The sequence below is a fragment of the Coffea eugenioides genome, chromosome 1 (assembly GCF_003713205.1).
Source record: "Coffea eugenioides isolate CCC68of chromosome 1, Ceug_1.0, whole genome shotgun sequence".
Lineage (NCBI taxonomy): Eukaryota > Viridiplantae > Streptophyta > Magnoliopsida > Gentianales > Rubiaceae > Coffea > Coffea eugenioides.
The window spans coordinates 47,857,369-47,875,655 of record NC_040035.1 but is presented as its reverse complement, the minus strand read 5'-3'; the positions used below and the strand labels follow the sequence as shown (position 1 = coordinate 47,875,655).

General features: G+C 37.7%; 2 protein-coding genes and 2 long non-coding RNA genes across 4 annotated transcripts; 2 read left to right on the top strand and 2 right to left on the bottom strand.

The window, feature by feature from the left end:
* Nucleotides 1–3,498: 3,498 nt before the first annotated feature.
* LOC113773988 (LOB domain-containing protein 29-like) lies at nt 3,499–4,316 on the top strand. Its single transcript, XM_027318575.1, has 2 exons — nt 3,499–3,777; nt 3,891–4,316. Exons 1-2 carry the CDS (start codon nt 3,499–3,501, stop codon nt 4,314–4,316), a joined length of 705 nt encoding a protein of 234 aa, XP_027174376.1.
* A 6,140-nt stretch (nt 4,317–10,456) lies between these two features.
* Nucleotides 10,457–11,487, bottom strand: LOC113752387 (LOB domain-containing protein 16-like). Its single transcript, XM_027296504.1, has 2 exons — nt 11,206–11,487; nt 10,457–10,866 (listed from the first exon to the last, which is right to left on the bottom strand). Exons 1-2 carry the CDS (start codon nt 11,485–11,487, stop codon nt 10,537–10,539), a joined length of 612 nt encoding a protein of 203 aa, XP_027152305.1. The 3' UTR covers nt 10,457–10,536.
* A 1,363-nt stretch (nt 11,488–12,850) lies between these two features.
* On the top strand, nt 12,851–15,048 carry LOC113781559. Its single transcript, XR_003469632.1, has 3 exons — nt 12,851–13,040; nt 13,478–13,590; nt 14,327–15,048. It is a non-coding gene; the product is annotated as an uncharacterized LOC113781559 (long non-coding RNA).
* A 502-nt stretch (nt 15,049–15,550) lies between these two features.
* Nucleotides 15,551–17,752, bottom strand: LOC113783461. The gene is made up of 4 exons (XR_003469912.1): nt 17,643–17,752; nt 17,226–17,338; nt 15,966–16,052; nt 15,551–15,863 (listed from the first exon to the last, which is right to left on the bottom strand). It is a non-coding gene; the product is annotated as an uncharacterized LOC113783461 (long non-coding RNA).
* Nucleotides 17,753–18,287: the final 535 nt, after the last annotated feature.

Sequence of the window (18,287 nt, the reverse complement as noted above, 5' to 3'; positions counted from 1 at the left end):
TTATTTTCTTCGTAATTAGTGGAGAATGACAGTTGTCCTTTCTATTCTTATTATTATAGATATCGTATAATGTGTATTCATTATTGTTGCAAGAAACACAAAATAGACGTCTGGCATATATAATATATACACAAAAAGACGGCTTCGACCGCAGGACCTCCAACCAACTGTGTATTAATGGATTGAAGGTGAAAAGGAACGGGGTGAAAAAAAATGTGCAAGTAGAGAATTTTATGGAAGAGGCAGAATCATAAACGGCGGATAAGAAAGAAAGATCCCATCTTATCAATCATAAAGCTAGCAGGTTCACAAGAGAACAAAAGTTGAATCACGAAGAAAGTGGCTTTAAATTAAGTGGGGGGGAAAAAAAGGGGCAGTGAAAGAGTGGTTTTTGTTTTTATATATTTTTTTATTTTTCCAGATTTCTAAGATGTGTTCAAAAGTTTGAACAGGGAGCCTAAATAGATAAGTGTTTTTTGGTGGTCTTTAACTAAATTAGTTGAATCGGCCTTACATTATTGCCTAAAGTAGATTATTATAATGATGCAATTAGTTAACATGCCTTGTTGTTGTCTGCGAGAGCTCCCTTCCCTTCCCATGCTAAAGTGGCCAACAAGTACACATGACTGATCGCCATTCCCCATAGCAGGCTTGGCTTTATAATGGCTGCCAGGGAGGGTGATCTTTGCGGATGATGCCATGCACCACATTCCTGTTTACTTGTACTACTGCTACGTCCACAACCTACGCCTTTCCATCCATTATTACTTATTTGCCGCGCCGCCTTGTCTTCGCTCTTCAGTCTTCACCACCAGAAGCCAGAAGCCTGATGACCTTCTTGGAACACGTAGAGTCGCAGGAACGTCCAATTATCGCAACCCGCGTGCCTAGAGGAAGTTAAAAAAGTTGTACAAGTGCCCCGAAAATTATTTGGCCATCCAATTCAGAGAGGAGCAAGTAATTGTGGATTTTCCAAAACTGTGCCAGTAGAGCGAGCAGGCCCTTTTTTTTTTTTTTTTGGCTTCCTCCAATTCTACAATGAGGACAGAATGAAACTCCATCCCAAGAAACAAAAACAGAAATATTGGTCCAACCCTGAACCCCCTCTGTGTCGCTGAATTGTTTTGTTCGGAAATTTTTGTTTTCAAATACCTTCGTGGCTATATTTTTTGACCCCAAAACAAAACAAAACAAAACAAAAATTGAATTAATGCCTAGTGGTAATATAAAAAAAAAAAAAAAAAAAACACACCCGTTGCCCAACTGAGCTTTCGTCTTCGATGGGTTAACAAGATGTGGGACTCGGCCCAATGGCCCGTCAGATGAAGGACAAATGTTATAGTTGGGGAGTCATTATTATTAGGGTTGGGCGTGGGGCCGGATAACGTATTTGGGCAAGGTCTACATGTTGGTGCTTATTTGTGACAGAAGGAAGTGACTGAAAGTGATTAAAAACTTAGTGTAGTATATAATAGGGATTAGTTAATGGTAATGACACAATATTGCTCGACAAGCTGTAACCTCCAAGCCATAAACAAAACAGTCTAAAGAAAGGGGAAACCCCTTTTCTCTCCAATGTAATATTATAAATCTAAACATGTATGCTTATAACCCCTCTACTCGGTCAGGTGGTTCTATTCCAGCCAGTGTCACTATCTTTTGTTTCATTCCACTGCAGAATATGCTCCTTTTTCTAACCATTAAATCTTCCATCTTCTCCTGATTTTATCTCCCGCTGCAATTGTTTTTCAAATTCCATGTGCTTTATGCTTTTTAGCTATAAATACATGTGAGCCACAATCATATTTATGCACATTTCTTGCAGCAATTTGTTGGAATCAAACAATAAAGATTGCATATCTGCACTTTGCATCTCTTATTTATACTCACACATGTTTAATGGTCAATTCTGTTTTTACATCCACCATGCTCCTTAGGCATCAGCAGGAATGATTGACCACGTATATATATATATGTATATGTTAAATGTAATCTCACCCCCCCCCCCCCAAAAAAAATACTGGGATCGGAGGAGCACTGAATGATATGGTAAGAAGGATTCCACTAATTATCATTCTCTTTAATTGCTAATTCTTCATGTTTATTCCAACAATCTGACTTATTTTGGCCAAAACAAAAGTGCAATACTATCTCTATTTGTCTTTGAATGGTAAAAATATGGTGAGTCTTTATCATACTATTCCAGGTTGAAGAAAACAAGAAATGTATCTAGACTACCATTAAAGTTCCAGTCTGAACTTATAAGACTTCCACCAATTTGACCTAGCCCTCCAAGATTCCTGAAAGAATGGCCAGATAGTTTGCATAATATCTTGTGGAAACCATGTTTAATTAAATGCGTAATAAATTGGAGACCTAGCCCACAAAAGAGCATATTGACTTCTAATACAAGTTCTAAGTAAATTCTACCAGGTACACTTGGAAAGATATTCTCACATTGTGACACAAAGAAAACTCATTTCTCACCCAAGAGCTGTGCCTGCAAGATAAGGAAAAGATGAGATATCCACGAGGTCCAATTTGATCCATTTTACCTTGTGGAAGATCAGAATGCTGTTTGCGTCTGCCTTTGGAATTTCTCTCCAGGAGTTTTGAGTTTGAGAAACACCGTTAGCTTGACCAAAAAGTCTAGGAGTTTGACATTAATAATCATTATTACATCGCCTCATATATATATGTCATACATTTATCTTCTTGCGGCTATAACATGGCTGTTAAAGGATCATCAAATTGCTGAATCTTATAAATTATGGCCGCAGATAAAAATGGCTCAAACGGACTGACAACTTTGTTGTATCTGGTCTGAAACCCCAGTCGACTGCAAAAAAAAAAAAAAGGTCTCTTGCTCTGAAATTCCATCTGTGCAATGCTATGCTTCACCAAACTGCCATCATATGTCGGTGGAAAATGAATGAGAAATGATAAAAAGAAGGATATTAATCTTTTTACTTAATTACCCAAACACAATCAAGATAGATGAATCTCATTGGAACAGCAATGGGAGCAACCAGTATTGTGTCAAATCAAATCAACCAAATCTGGTTTTCTCGAATATTATAGTATTATACACTTCCATATCAATGTAAAACAAATTTACATTACGAAATCTAACCACCGAATTAATAAAAGAACAAAATAAGAGGGAGCTGAATAAGATCCAATCATCGATCTAGGAAATAGAAACATGATTTGTTTCATGCTAGGTCTTTTGTCCTTTAAGGATGTTGAATGGAATCTCAAACGAGGGTATAAAATTGGGATGAGGGATGAAGAGCTGTTCTCTAATGGAAAAAAATAATGAAAACTGTAGCCCAATAAGGGAACCACATATAATTAAGAATTCAATAGTTTAGCATCCCCTCTCTCCTCCTGTGGTGTTTATAAAGACTGTGATTATGCTTGCACTGGGCTGTCATTAGAGCACACAAATCCATCATCACCAAATAAAACACAGTAATTAAGATCATCTCTCTCAAGATGACAGGCTCTGGTTCTCCTTGTGGTGCCTGCAAGTTCTTGAGAAGAAAATGCGTGAGGGGCTGTGTGTTTGCTCCTTACTTCTGTCATGAACAAGGGGCAGCCCATTTTGCAGCCATTCACAAGGTTTTTGGTGCTAGCAACGTTTCAAAACTTCTTGCTCATTTACCTGTAAGCGATCGTTGCGAAGCAGCCGTGACAATCTCCTACGAAGCCCAGGCTAGGCTTCAGGACCCCATTTACGGCTGTGTCTCACATATCTTTGCCCTCCAGCAGCAGGTTCTTTAATTGCTACTTGAAAATTTTGGAACCTGAACTAAGAACAATCAATTTAACCCCAATTGAGGTTAATTACTAAGTTTGTTTGGAAATGTTTTGCTTCAATTATGCAGGTTGTCAATTTACAAGCCCAACTGGCTTTTCTCAGGGAACAAGCAGCTCAATGTCTTGCTAATGGCTATAGCAACACTGCCGCAAACCCTAATGAGATTAAGTCCGAAGGGAAGTGCCTGTCTTATTCACAAGATGTTCAAAGTTGGTTTCAACCAGAAAATTCAGGCACCATTCCTCATTTCGATTCCAATTTTGTCCCGAAAAACGGGGAAATGTCGCATTTCCAGAGGGGCATAATGAGTCAGACCTCTCTGGGGAGCTATGAATATCCTGTTAATCTCCCGGGAGAGAACATCTCTACAGGTTCTCAATCAATGGACTCGCTTGATCACATGCAAACACCTGAAGACGAGCAATGGGGATTCCCAGATCATGACATGGAAGATCTCCAGTCAGTAGCCTTCAGATACATCCAACATTCATGAGATTTCAGGGGTACTAGATTGTAGCTATATATATATATCATCAGGGGGTTGAAGATAACTACTATGAACATGCATTTTGCTGCCATGAATGATCAGTTAGAAACCCTAGAAGATGTTATTTTCATCAGGAAACCTGTAAGTCACCCTATGATTGTTTGCTAGCTAATATCTTTTTGTAGCTCTGGATAACTTATATGATTGTATACTACTACTTTTTTTACATTACTAAAGTATGTTCGTGCAACCTAGCTAAATCAGCTTTCCCAAAAAACTTAGCTACTTAAACCTATATTTAGGACCTAATCAAAACAGTACTAAAACAGTGGTTATGTATATATAACTTTCCCATTATGAGCCTATGTTGGTCTTATATGTGAACTTTCTGCCACCTCTTAAAGTTATGCATAAACTTTGAGCACCCCTTATCCTCAGAAGACACTCTCGAGTGTGTTTCAATTTTTCCGTCTTTGTTTTTTCCCTTTTGTTCTTCATTGTTCTTTCTAGAAAAATAAAAAACTGATTTTATGTTCGCTGTGGATCTTTTCTCCCACTAATTAAGTTCATTTTTCCATCAAATGATTCACTGGAGCAACTTAATCATTATAGGCAATAAGATTTAGGCCTAGGTTATTAATTACAGCAGAGTAGACTTGATGATATCTTGGAAGAGCATGTCAAACATCTCATCATTCCAAGAATCTGACTATCTAGAATACTGAGCTATGAGCAATCCCGAGGACATTAAATATGTATTATTGGTCTGCAATATGACAATTAGTCTAGGTCGAGGTCCGGTGGTAAACCTAACATCATTCATCATGCAGTCTTTCACCTTTTATATTCATTGTTGGATGGTTTGCTTGAATCTTTACAAAGTCCGAGGACCAGTACTTTTGCAGGTTGAATCAGAAAAAGGTATTATGCGATACTTGATCTTTCAACTCTTGAACTTTGTTAGGTTTTATGTGTAAGTTTAGGTCAAAATATGAAAGCAGCTTACCTGTTTGGCAGCAAACCTGCTTCTGATCTTTTCAATATAATAGTAGTTAGACTTAAAAGTTGGAATAAACAATAGCAGACTGGTTCTATTAGACCTGCTTCCTTAGGGATTTCAAGTCTGGAAGCTTCACATAAAAGGTGATCACAGGTGTCATTTGCTTGAGTCAGCCTGTCTATAACCTTAAGAAGTTGGAAGTATAAACAATGGAGAGTTTATTAGATTCTACAGCATAGAGAACGTTGGTTTAAAAGGATATAGTTGGTAAAAATAATTAAAGAAAACGGAGAGGTGTCATATAGCCCGAACACGTACAATTGAAAAAGTTTTATTGTTTTCCTTTTCCAAAGGATCGGAAATTGCATTGCATCTCATGGTCGCTTGTTGAGATGAATCTCAGCAGAAAGAAGAAGGTAACAATTGGCTTGAAGTTTGTAAAAAGAACGCTGAATCTATTGTATGCTGGTCCCGGCTATATGGTAGTTCATGATTTAAGTTTGTAAGCATCTCATCATCTCATGTTGGAAAAGGTTTTTGGCGTTAAGCTTGCCTTTCCAGTGTTCTATTCCTCTAAACTTCTGCACGACATTACTTGACGTATATGATAACTGTCTTTCCTTTTCCTATTTGAGGAGCTGCACAAGCTAAGTTGGGTGTATGCTCCGGTGAATGAGCTCGAAAACATTCAGTGGAAATGAATGAGCTGAATATATTTGGAGATGTTACAATCGGTAAAAGTTGGAAAGATTATCTGACATTCATTTAATTGTTCAATTTATTTGCTTTAGAGCTGTAAACGCCAGGAGAAATTTTTTGAAGTGAACAATCATGGTTTTTTTTTTTTTTCTTGTTGGTTGTAAGAGTCGGAAGGTGGCGGCGGAGGAGCAGATGCAGTTAATGGTTTAAGTAGTGCTAGGCTGCTAGCTGTTAAAAAAACAAATGCCTTACAAATTTCTGCATCATTTAGCCCCTTCTAATCCTATAGCAAGTTTTGCAGTTTGCAACTGCTTGACTGTTCCTTGAAAGATGTCCCTCAAGCTGCATGAAGGCCTTTGCATGACTATCTGATTGATTATTAGCAGTTTAAACACACAGAGGCCATTGCTCTGATCTGTTTGACATTACAACGCATCTAATCAATTACACATAGAGGGGCATTGTTCTGCAATCTCACTCTCGACTTTACGGCGTCGCTGAATTTTGGTCTGCTAGAGAGATTGCTGATCCTTGTCATGAAAAGCAACGTATAACGATTTATCAAAAAAAAAAAAAAAAGGAAAAAGAAAGTAGAAGAACAGAAACGTATATAATAGCCAAGAAAATGATCTACAAGCATGTCCTTGCACAGACACCCTCATCATGCTCATATATAAGCCAAGATACATTTCCGGACTTGAAACAGTGATTCTTGTTTTGCGGCCACTCACTCGGGAAACAGCAAAAAATAAACAAAAGAACGAATCTTTCCACCATTAAGTCTAAAAGTTAGTCAATTTCCATATTGCTTAGGCCCAGAGAATATTGACCTATGTTCAAAAGTGAGGACAGACAATTATCAGGAGTTAATTAAATTCCCTGGTAGTGGTGTGGAATGGAGGTTTAATGAAGCCCATTTATATTTGAAAATTCAGTGAGGATTTTCGTTTTCGTCGCATGTTGTTAATTTTGCAAACTTGAAAATTGCTTAGCTGATAATTAACTTCATTCATCAGTTTCTAATTTCGCGGTGCAACAGCTCATCAATCTCAAGTTTGGGACTCTTTCCACAATTGATCCTCCGCTCTCTTCTATCTATAAATACTAGTAATTAAGAGAGAAACTTACAGATGCTTCGCAGCAGAATAGTCTCCCATATATTCGGTTGAAATAATTAGCCATTTCGTTAATTGACTGAACCCTTTTTGCGTCAGCTGAAAATGTTCAATCCGCGAACACGATGCCACGCTCCATATGAGATAACAGTTGGTTTCAAGTATCCCAAAGGATGATATAGTTTCCCACGCTCCATATATATATATTTTTTAAGTAGTGACCGAGGCGGAAGAAGAAATGAACTTAAAAGAAGAGTCGTGAGGGTTGTTACTTCAGAAACTGCAGGGCGGAATCGATAATTTTGATAAACTTCAAGGGTGGTCGGAGCAACTCATCTGAAATTTTATACTAATAATGAATGACAAAGGGGAATTGGGAAAAAAAAGAAAAGAAGGAAGTTACTGTCAACTTTTCTTTCTACTTTCTACTGCTTTCTAAGACATTAATGGCCTGTGGCGTGTGGCAGCTTCCCAGAGAAAGGAGGAGGGAGGGGAAATGATAAATGGTGAGCCCATATCCAGATGTGGTCTTGTCAAGGCGTGCGGCTTTAGTAAACGATGCCGGCCATGGCCCAAAATCAAAAAATATGATTGCCCCCAAGCTCTCTCTCTTTTCTCTTTGTCTGTGTTTTTTTTTTCCCTTGGCAGGGAGGAAAATTATGCACGTACTAGCTTATAACAAGACCAAAAGTACATAGATATCAGTCACGTGTTTGAACTTTGAACCTTAAACTCCGCTGCTACTTAGTAGTAGTAGCCAGTAGGAATGAAAAGCTGATGAACCGAATGAATTCTGATTTGGGTTTTGTGAATCTTAGAATCCATCCTATGTCAGAGCAGAAACAAATGCAGTCGTAACAAACATGGGGGTACTTCAAACTAATTAAATACTCTTGGGTTGGTCCCCCCCAGCCCGCCAAAAAAGAAAATAATAATAGTACTGATAACTCAAGGATTGTCAGTGGAGAATTACGGCGCGTGTAGATCACATCAACTGACAAATTAATTATATGGGCCATTACTTTCAAAGAAGAGCGATGGATGGCTCCATTTGATTTTGGGCCGTCTTCTGTCTCGAGTGCGGACGGACTGCATCTCCTCCACGTCCACCAAACTTCTTCTTTTTGTCGGCTTTCCTTCAGTCAAAAATTGAACACGGAAAACAGCAGTCAGTTTTTTTTCTACGGTTTCCTTCAGTCAATTTTTGTTGTTATACATTTTTTTTTAATACATTTTTGTTGTTATACATTATTGATTGCTATTGGTATTGGGGGGGTGGCTCAATTCCTTATCAAAAGAAACTCACCTCCCAAGATCCTTTCTGAAATCAAATGGCAACCTCAACAACTTTGTTGACTTGCTCCTTTGCCCGTCCAACAAAGTTGTTTTTTTGACTAAGGTGGGTTTGGACCCATCTTACCTTTTTTCCAGTGGGTCGGTCATCCCCAGCGCTTTTTAACATGGCTTAAGTTAAACTCCCATAAAATAATAATGCTAAGTTGGAGGCCTGGCCCAGAATTCCGAGATTTCCACATGGAATATTGAACTTTTGGTTTCCTGGTAACGGAGCCTTGTACGACATGACTTCTGACTAGGCAATTGGGTTGATTGATGAGCAATTTTTTTCGTCGGTCTCGTCTTAATTATTATTATTATTTATTATTATTATTAACGCCGAAATGGAGGTTTGAAAGAGGTTACGCCGCGCTTGACCATCGTCCCAATAGCTATGGGCTCGTTGGATTAGAGCTCATTTTATGTTGGATGATGATAATTAGGCTCTTATTAGTACAGTATTATGAGAAGAATTTATTTAAACCGTGAGGACAGAACAGAAGTTGCACAAAACTGCTAATACTCATGATGTAACCTCGTGCAGTCAATCAAGGGGACACTTTGTCTGTCAATTTGAGAACAGGGTTCTATGACGCAGGTACTAATAGTATTATTGTTAACATTAGTACTTATGTTAGGTAAACCTACTAATTAGAACAATAGGTATAATTTAACCCCCTGCTCGAGTGGGGACCTTTTCAACTTAATTACTCTTCCCAAACGTGTGCTTGCCCTCAAGAACAATAATGACAGCCTTCACCTCTTCCTCCCAAATCCCCCCATTCGACCAAGATGACTGTACCACCACCGTCGGAACAAATTCTACTTATAATCCGGAAATTGAAGTCTGAAAATTTTATTTCGTTTCTTAAAACTAACTGAAGTCTTAAAACTCAAATCTAAACTCTGAAATCCGATATCTAATTCGTTAAATTTCTGAGTTCTTAAGTATTAAATCGAAGGCATTTGAATGTGTATCACTTTAAGTAATAAATGAATAGTTTATCGTTTTATTTTTATAGTGACACTTAATTAATTCATATGTTCTGTTTTTTGTTATGAAACGCGCATATGAACGTATTAAAATGTGGGTAACAATAGTCTACTCCTACCAATTAAGCCGCTTGGGTTGACTGTTTCCATGATCTACTAGTATATGGAACGGGTAGCTAATTCTACTCGTAAAACCTCTCATTGATTGAAGAACTGACACAAATTTTATGCCACTGCTCATTGAAATTAACTTGGAACAGCGCCATCATTGGAAATGCCAATTAATTAATTGGTCAGTTTCGCAGAGCATCGTTGAGGAAAGCAAATCTTGATGACATTAGAAACAAGGTTAACATCGGGGCTGGCATCATTACACGTGTTCCCTGATTCATCAGATGCTGTCAAATTTGTCGGGATCACTGAAGTTTCTGTCAACGGGACCTTTTGCGACTACGAGTAAGGACTCAGCTTTTACGGTGTCCTGTTATTCCCCAGTACAGTGAGTGGAGTACACAACCAATCAATCATCCTATGTTGAGAAAGCTCTTTCAGAAACTGACAGAAGAGGGTTCAAACCTGCATCAATAGTTAATACGCTTTGGTACCAGATTAAAAGTTTGCAAAATTTGCTTACGCTACGTATTTTGTTTTATCCATCTTGATCAGAGGACATCATCTAAGTACTAACAATTTAAAGAGACACTACTGTCTAGTTCACAAATGTCCAAGATACTGGAGAACATGTCAAAATTCATTATTCTTGTTCATGGGTAAATGCAGCATTTTCTTGCTAATGCGATTAAACTAGCTATCTGGATAGGGCCCAAAAGTCAACACAGTAAGAGGATTTGAGTTCCCTGGATTCGAGACTTGACACAGATAACTAGGGTTCATCTCAAAGTCGTTGCACTTTATATTTGGTTTAAGGGGAAAAAAATAAAAACCTAAAGAAAAAAAAAATGCCTATTTGAGGCTAAGTAAATTAACTATACTGCTGCCACAAACTTCATTTCTAATCTCTCTATGTACATAATTTGAAGCCATAGAAAATCAATCTCTGATATCATGGATGGATGATGATGACTCAGTTTTTCATCATCCTAAGAGCCAGTGCTTGAAGTTCCCCCAGGTCGGTTTGTGAAGGCCTTTTCCTGGCATATGCCTGGAAGGAAATGTCATCTAAGCCTCTCATCATTTCTTGCACTCCAATTCCATCGCTGCTGGGGTCAATGGACTCAAGCGAGCAAATTGAGCTCTGGGGCGAGATGGAGTTTGCATAAGTTGGATAAGTCTGAAATGAACCCATTGCAGCCATGTTATTTGGCCAGTGATTCTCCGCACTTCTTGATGAGTCAATCATGGTTTGCGCCAGCTGAGCTCTGGCTTGCATCAGTTGAGCTTGCAAGTATGCCACCTGACAAACATAAAAAAGGCGGCAACAAGGCTCGTCTTCAGTTCTAAATAGTCGTACAGTTAAATATTTGAACTCCCATTGAAGAGTTGGAAAATATATATTTTAAAAGTCGCTAGGACTTCAAAAGCTTCAAAATGGAACAATCAAGAGAATAACAAAGTCCATGAAGGACAACAATTGATTGGGTTGGAAAACAGGATCAGTGCCAACTTGTGATGACCCTCCACGTCTCCCTCCCCAAATGGGAGGGGGAAAAAGAAAAGAAAGTTCAGGCGCAAAAGTAACTTTCACTGTCATGCAACAACTAGCTGTAGAAGGAGAAGGGAATCGGTACCATACCTGTTGCTGCAAGGCGAAAATATGAGCAACACAGCCATAAACAGGATCTCTGATCCTTGCTTGAGCTTCATAAGCTATAGTTACAACAGCCTCACAGCGATCAGGCACTGGGACATGCAATAACAACTTGGATACATTACTAGCACCAAATACCTTGTGAATTGCAGCAAATCTAGCAGGGCCTTGCTCTGAGCAGAAGTAAGGTGCAAAAATGCAATCCGCGGCACATTTCCTCCTGAGAAATTTGCATGCACCACACGGAGAACCAGTACTATTTGCCATCTTCTCTTCAATTATTAAAAGAGAGACTTTTGGCTTTGGGTACCTCTTTTTTCTTTTTCTTTTCTTTAAAAGAAAGAAAAAAATTTATGGGCGTGCAGATATATAGAAAGAATACTACCCTTTTTTTTTTTTTTTTTTGTGGCGCACGGGCACACTAGAAAATGGTGCAAATGCAGGGACTTCTCTTGTTTTAGGGAGTGCCTGCTTGTTTGGACGGATGGATGGGTAGGGTTGAAGAAGTGGGGTGTGGTTTGGAGATGGAGGGTCTTATAAGGGGGCAGTACGGGGGACATGGAAGGTCTGTATGCCGGGTTCGAAGGGGACATCTCTTAATGGCTTATGCAATACGGGCATAATATTTTAAAGCCTCTAGTCGAGCTTGAGAGTTGAGACTTGGACAAGTTTTATAACTCGATCGATTTGTGATTCACATAAGAAATTCGCGAATGAATTCGATACATTTTCTATAGTGATTGTTCTTTCGACACCGCTGGTCTGCTACCACCAGAGTTCTTGTTTGCTTTCGAGCCTCAACTTTCATAAAGAATTGAATCCAGATCCAAAATCACTCGTTTTATAGTATATTATTTCCCCGCCGAACGCCGCACCTGGGAACTGCTGCAACTATTTCTTTATATATTATATACTAGTACTACCACTGTTTCTTTATCGCCTGTTTTCTATCGTGTCCAGAAGCAAAAATGGACTGGTTTTACTTGCACCGGCAACTTAATTAGACTTAAGCGCCAAGCAGCGGTTAGTGAAAACCAGGCATCACTTTTAGCAGGAGTACATAATTAATATTGTTAACAATAATGGAGAACCTTTTAATAAACCACTAATTGATAATAATAATTAATTGACCAAACAGGAAAAGATGGCATTAGTTTAGATGCCTTCTGTCTTGATGAAGTGGGTGGCAACGTCCAGAGAAGAGAACCATAGAAAATTAATTATACCAGCGCTTGCATTTTCTCTTTCTCACATTTTTGTGTAGTGCCTGGTACTGTTCCCCATTTAAGAATGGGAATGGTCCGAATGGCTAATGGATGGCTTCGTCCTCATGGAATTTGATTATAATATTGGTACTCGTGTTGATGAGATAGGGTAACCACTAACCATTAAAGGTCACCTGTGACTCTTTTCGCAACGGATCTTCTGTATCACACCCTGTCTCACATCCTGTCCCACTCCTTAAAATCTCGCCAAGTGTCTCTTAATAAATCAAACCCTCAAACAACTCAACTCAGACCATATTAAGTTAATTAATCGATTAACCGGACAAAGAAATTTAATCTCTTTAACCAATATAACCAAAACCAAGAAAAATAAAAACTCTTTAACCAAAATGGTAATTTTTCAACGGAAAAAACCCTAAAATATTAAAAAACCTCTGTCCGAGTTCATCATCTTCACCATTCAGCTTTGACGAAATATTCGCGGATAAAACTTCGAAGCTCTTCCCAAAGGTCCTCTGTCCTCTTCATCATCTCTTCCCATGAGAAATAACTTTTTTACGAGGATGAGATAAAGCTTCGAAGCTCTTCCCAAAGGTAAGAAACAAATATTTAGTTTTAGTGTAAATTTGTACTGGGTAATGGGTACTTCCGCTTCCGAAGTTTTGTTTGAGCATGCGATTTAATTTTGCTACCTCCAGAATTTGAACGGTTCCGGTAATCTTTGCAACTTTTTTTTTAAAAAATAATTTGCTTTCAGGGCATTTTCTTTCTAGCTACGCAGGCCAATTTGATGTAATTTGCTAAGCTTAGGCACTTAATCTAGTTTTCAACTTCAAATCGGTATAGATACACACCGTTGAATTAGTTTTGCTATATCCTCAACTGCATGTGTGTAGTAGTAAGAAATTGGTTATATTCTCTAGTGTCTCTGTTTTAGTGTTTTGGAACTTAGGTGTAGATGATGAAACTAGAGGGTAACAAGTTTGCCTTTATCTTTTGCTGATTAAGGGAATTTTTCTTCTAATTTGCAGCTTCCACTCCAAATGTTTCATCTGTTAAATTTTCTGAAAATTCGGTATGTACTGGACGAAGCTCACCAGCTGTTCGATCAAATGCCTAAGAGGAAGATGAATCAAACTATAAGGTAAAAGTCTGACTTGGTTGAGCCCATATTTATTAGGAGGGTGTTTTGCGTTTTATACGTTTGATTTTGTTTATTAGGACTACCTGTAGGCTTGTAATTAGTAGTTAGAAAATATGTTAAAGTTTGCATGATGGTTACTTTTTTGTGCTGGCACATGCGATCCTTGTCTCCCTTCTACTCTTTCGTGTCGCAATTTTATTTGATGCATTTGATAATTAGTCCATGAGTTGAAATTTTTATCAAATGCTGATTCATAATCTTAGATTAGTCGTAGTATTATTGATCAACAATGAAGGGATGGTCTTTGATTCATAATCTTGATTAGTCGTAGTAGTATTATTGGTCAACCTGCTGGTTTCATTTGGGAAATCTATCTCTGTCTTTGGCAGATGAGATCATCTAAAACCTGATAAGGCCTAAAGGTAAGTGCTTCTCAAAAAAAAGCTCTTTTTTTTATTCTGTAACTATGAATTAAAGCCAAGAAACATGTGTGATCACTGTTTTCTCAAATGGTTTTCTGGTTTTGGTCTATATGGATAGAGGTGCCATCTTGACATGCATTAGTGTGACTAGTTACAGGGTTTATGTATTCATTCACTTCATTGTTACTGTCTACAAAGTTCAATGTTTATGAAAATTATGTAACTTAGATAATTGTAATCTCTTATTTGCAGAATGTTATGCATAATGAAGCTTCAATCATGTAAAGCTTGTAACTTTTTCCCTAATACTGCAGGGGTATCTGATATGATGATAGGTTTTTGCAGTCAACTGGAACTGATTCGTGTTACTGCATCTGAGACTATGGAAGCCTATATCATTCTGTGCAACCTTGATGATGGACAAGAAGAGCAGGAGAGGAAAAGGTTCTTGCGTGGAGGAGGAGGAGGAGGAGTGGGGTAAGGCAGAGCCATCAACTCTCAAGAATTCGCCGGAGAACAAACTAAGGGAGGCTCTCGAGGAGGCTTCTGAAGATGGGTCACTTCGTAAAAACACATGAAATTCACTCTGAGTCTTTGAATCAAGATGGCTGCTTGGGAAGGTCAATATCTCTTGCAAGGCTTAATGCCCAGAAGGAATTCTTGAGGGCAACTACTCTTTTGTCTGAAAGGACATTTTGCATTGAAGAATCCATTCATGGCTTTAATGAAGCCTTCTTGTTGGTTCTTGACTTTGTACCCAAAGTTCCAATGTTGAGAAACAATTGACCATTTGAGAATTGACTTTGTACGGGTTGTTTTCTTGTTTTCAAACGCTACAGTATTGGGATTCATCTATATTTAGCTTAAAGGAAATTACTGCAAATTTGAGCAATCATGTACTTCATTGGGGTGCAGAGGAAGGTACTGTGGAGCATGATATTAAAACCAAAATTATGGATTACTTGAACATTCTTGAGAATGAGTTTGTACTTGTTTTTACTATTAGTAGAGGATCTGCATTTAAATTGTTGTTGAATCTTATCCTTCCCATTCGAACAAGAGGCTGTTGAATATGTTTGACCATGAGAGCCAGTCTCTGAGTTGGATGGCTCAATGTGCTAAAGAGAAGGGTGCAAAGGTGTACAGGGCCTGGTTTATGGACATATTTCGGGAATTTCAGCATTGTTATATGGATTATATATACAATTTGGTGTCAACAGTCAAATACGAGATTGGTCCCGAGTTGTTTAGAATCAGAGAACAAGTTTTCGGAGTACCTTGGTAAGGTTATAAGCTTTAGCTGTTTGACTTGTGAGTCTAAGGATCAATCTTAAGACAAGCCTCTCTCCTGCAGAATAAAGTCCGATGCAAAATCTTACTGACATTGAAAAAATAGCGTGGTAGCTCAAACATTAAAGAAGAAGAAAAAAAAAAGGAACGAAATGCAGCTTTATTTTGCTGGTTTTTTCTAATTTCTGTCTACTCAAGTTACAAAATTAATCTAAAAGCCAAACAAAAATCTGGGTTTTCTTATTGTATGGTTAAACAAATGCAAAGCTGAGGAACATTCAAAAGACGATTTCTTGTATGCATCAAGAATCCAGGGCAGCTCAACTAATATATCTCATGTTCTACAGTTTAGTCAGAAGAACGTTTATTAACAGATATTTGAACATAAATATCAAAATCAATAAGTATAAGCACAAAGTATTATTCCACTTAAAGGTCTAATTAATCCATGAGCGCAATCCCACTGTCTTGTCCTCCATTTCTTCATAAGCATCTTCATTCAATTTTCCCATTTTCAACAACTTGTTGATCAGAATCATCATTATTTTCAAGTTCTTGCGCCTACAAAAACAGACCCAAAGTTAGCAAATATATTGAATTATAATTGTAAATTATCAAACTAATATATATAAGATTAAATAATTAATCAAGGTTTTTCCTTACTTGGACAAAACTTATTGATGCATGCTGTTGTGCTATTGAACTTGAAGACATCAAATCATAGCCTTGGTAGAAGTTAGGGTCCAACGTCTGTCAGAAAAATAAGACCAAACTAAAAATCCTAAAAATTTCTCAAACTGGAATAAGACCAATACTATTCATCCATCAATCAACATGCAACTGAAGAACATTACAGCCCTATTTGCATGAATACAAATTCCCTGGAAAAAAGTTGCCATGTTTGTTCCTAAACAACGGCTAGGAATAAAAAGAAAAAATGTCACCTTGCAAAGATCCAGAAAAAAAGTGGAGAAGATCTTGAACAAAACCAACATATTCACAACTGCTATGTAAGAATTTGTATTTAGACATCTACTCCTAAGGTTACATAACCTTTGTAATTTTTGAGAATAATGCAGCCACAGGAAAACGGGAAATCAAAAACACAAAAGTAAAAAAAAAATGTCCAGAATTGAGAAAAAATTACTCAACATGTTGAGATATATTGCTTCTTATTACTTCCACAAAATTTATAACAATGTTTGAACCTCAAGTGCAGTATAATGAGAAGAAAGGCATTTAAGATCTGCAAAATATCAATTATAGCCTGTTTTGGTCCATTGTTAAATCATGCTCATTGTTCCATCACTTCACTTCTTCTTGCTTTTTCCCAATGTACGAATTTGGTTACATTTGAATCACCTAGAAGACTTTTTTCAGAAGAAGTGGAAATTTCTGGCTATTGATCAATGGGCTTTCCTTAGTGTTTTCTGCGCTTCATTTTGCAAGGCAGAGTGACTAAATAATCCAACGTTGTCGCTTTCGTGTAACGTGTTTTACTTTTATCAGGTTCAGGATTGAATGCCAGCAGCACATATTTTGCTCCTCAACAAATTAAATTTCCAAAAAAAAAAAAAATGTAAACTCGACCATATTTTTTTTTTCTCTTTTAAAAGCTTGATCACTTTTTCTCAGAGTTTATAGAGTTTTCAATATTGCACTCCATTTTCCTTTCTAGCAAGATGAAACTAGAAAAAATTGAGAACACAGAGCTGATTGGAGGAAAAGAAAGTTCGAGACGAACCCAAAAAATCTGCTACGGAAAACATTGATTGAAACAAATGAAATATGAAAATGGCAATTTATCCAAATGGCACATATTTAACATTTGAGGGAAAAAAAGGTTAAAATGGTAGACAACATTTGAAGTAGAGGTTTTGCTCTACTAGCAAAAATATGGGCGCAACCAAGTCAGACTTTTACCTTACAGTTTGATTCATCTTCCTCTTAGGCATTTGATCGAACAGGTGGTGTGCTTCGTCCAGCAGATACCGAATTTTCAGACAATTTAACAGATGAAACATTCAGACTGGAAGCTGCAAATTAGAAGAAAAATTCCCTCAATCAGCAAAAGATAAACGCAAACTTGTTACCCTCCCAAAATCATCTACACCTAAGTTCCAAAACACTAAAACAGAGACACTAGAGAATATAACCAATTTCTTACTTCTTCCCTGCAATTGAGGATATAGCAAAACTAATTCAAAGGTGTGTATCAACAGACCAATTTGAAGCTGAAAACTAGATCAAGTGCCTAAGCTTAGCAAATCACATCAAATTGGCCTGCGACGAGCTTGGAAGAACCCCACCAAGGTTTTTAAGAAATAACTTGTTTCTCACCTCTGGGAAGAGCTTCGAAGTTTTATCCGTGAATATTTCGTCAAAGCTGAATGGTGAAGATGATGAACTCGGACAGAGGTTTTTTAATATTTTAGGGTTTTTTCCGTTGAAAAATTGTGATTTTGGTTAAAGAGTTTTTATTTTTCTTGGTTTTGGTTATATTGGTTAAAGAGATTAAATTTTTTTGTCCGGTTAATCGATTAATTAACTTAATATGGTCTGAGTTGAGTTATTTGAGGGTTTGGTTTATTAAGGGACACTTGGCGAGATTTTAAAGAGTGGGACAGGATGTGAGACAGGGTGTGGTACAGAAGATCCGTTGCGGACTCTTTTGACTTTGAAGCTTTGGGGAAGTAAAAGCAGGGTTCTTAATTTGCCTTGGTTTTGTCAGTCATGGAGCCTGGAGTTTGAATGACCCGAAAAATGTCATGAAATCAGATGTGTTCTCCCCTTCGCTCTCTCTCCATCCCACCTTTACACATCAATGAAGCCAGCGATCAAATATTGAACTTGAGATGGACCGACTCCAAAAGCCTCCTTCATCGACCGAGCCAAGCATGAGCTGCAATGCCTACCAGCAATGCTAGCTTTCAGCATCCTGCGTTCATCTTCACTTTTTCACCCCTATAAGTTACTCCACAGAGC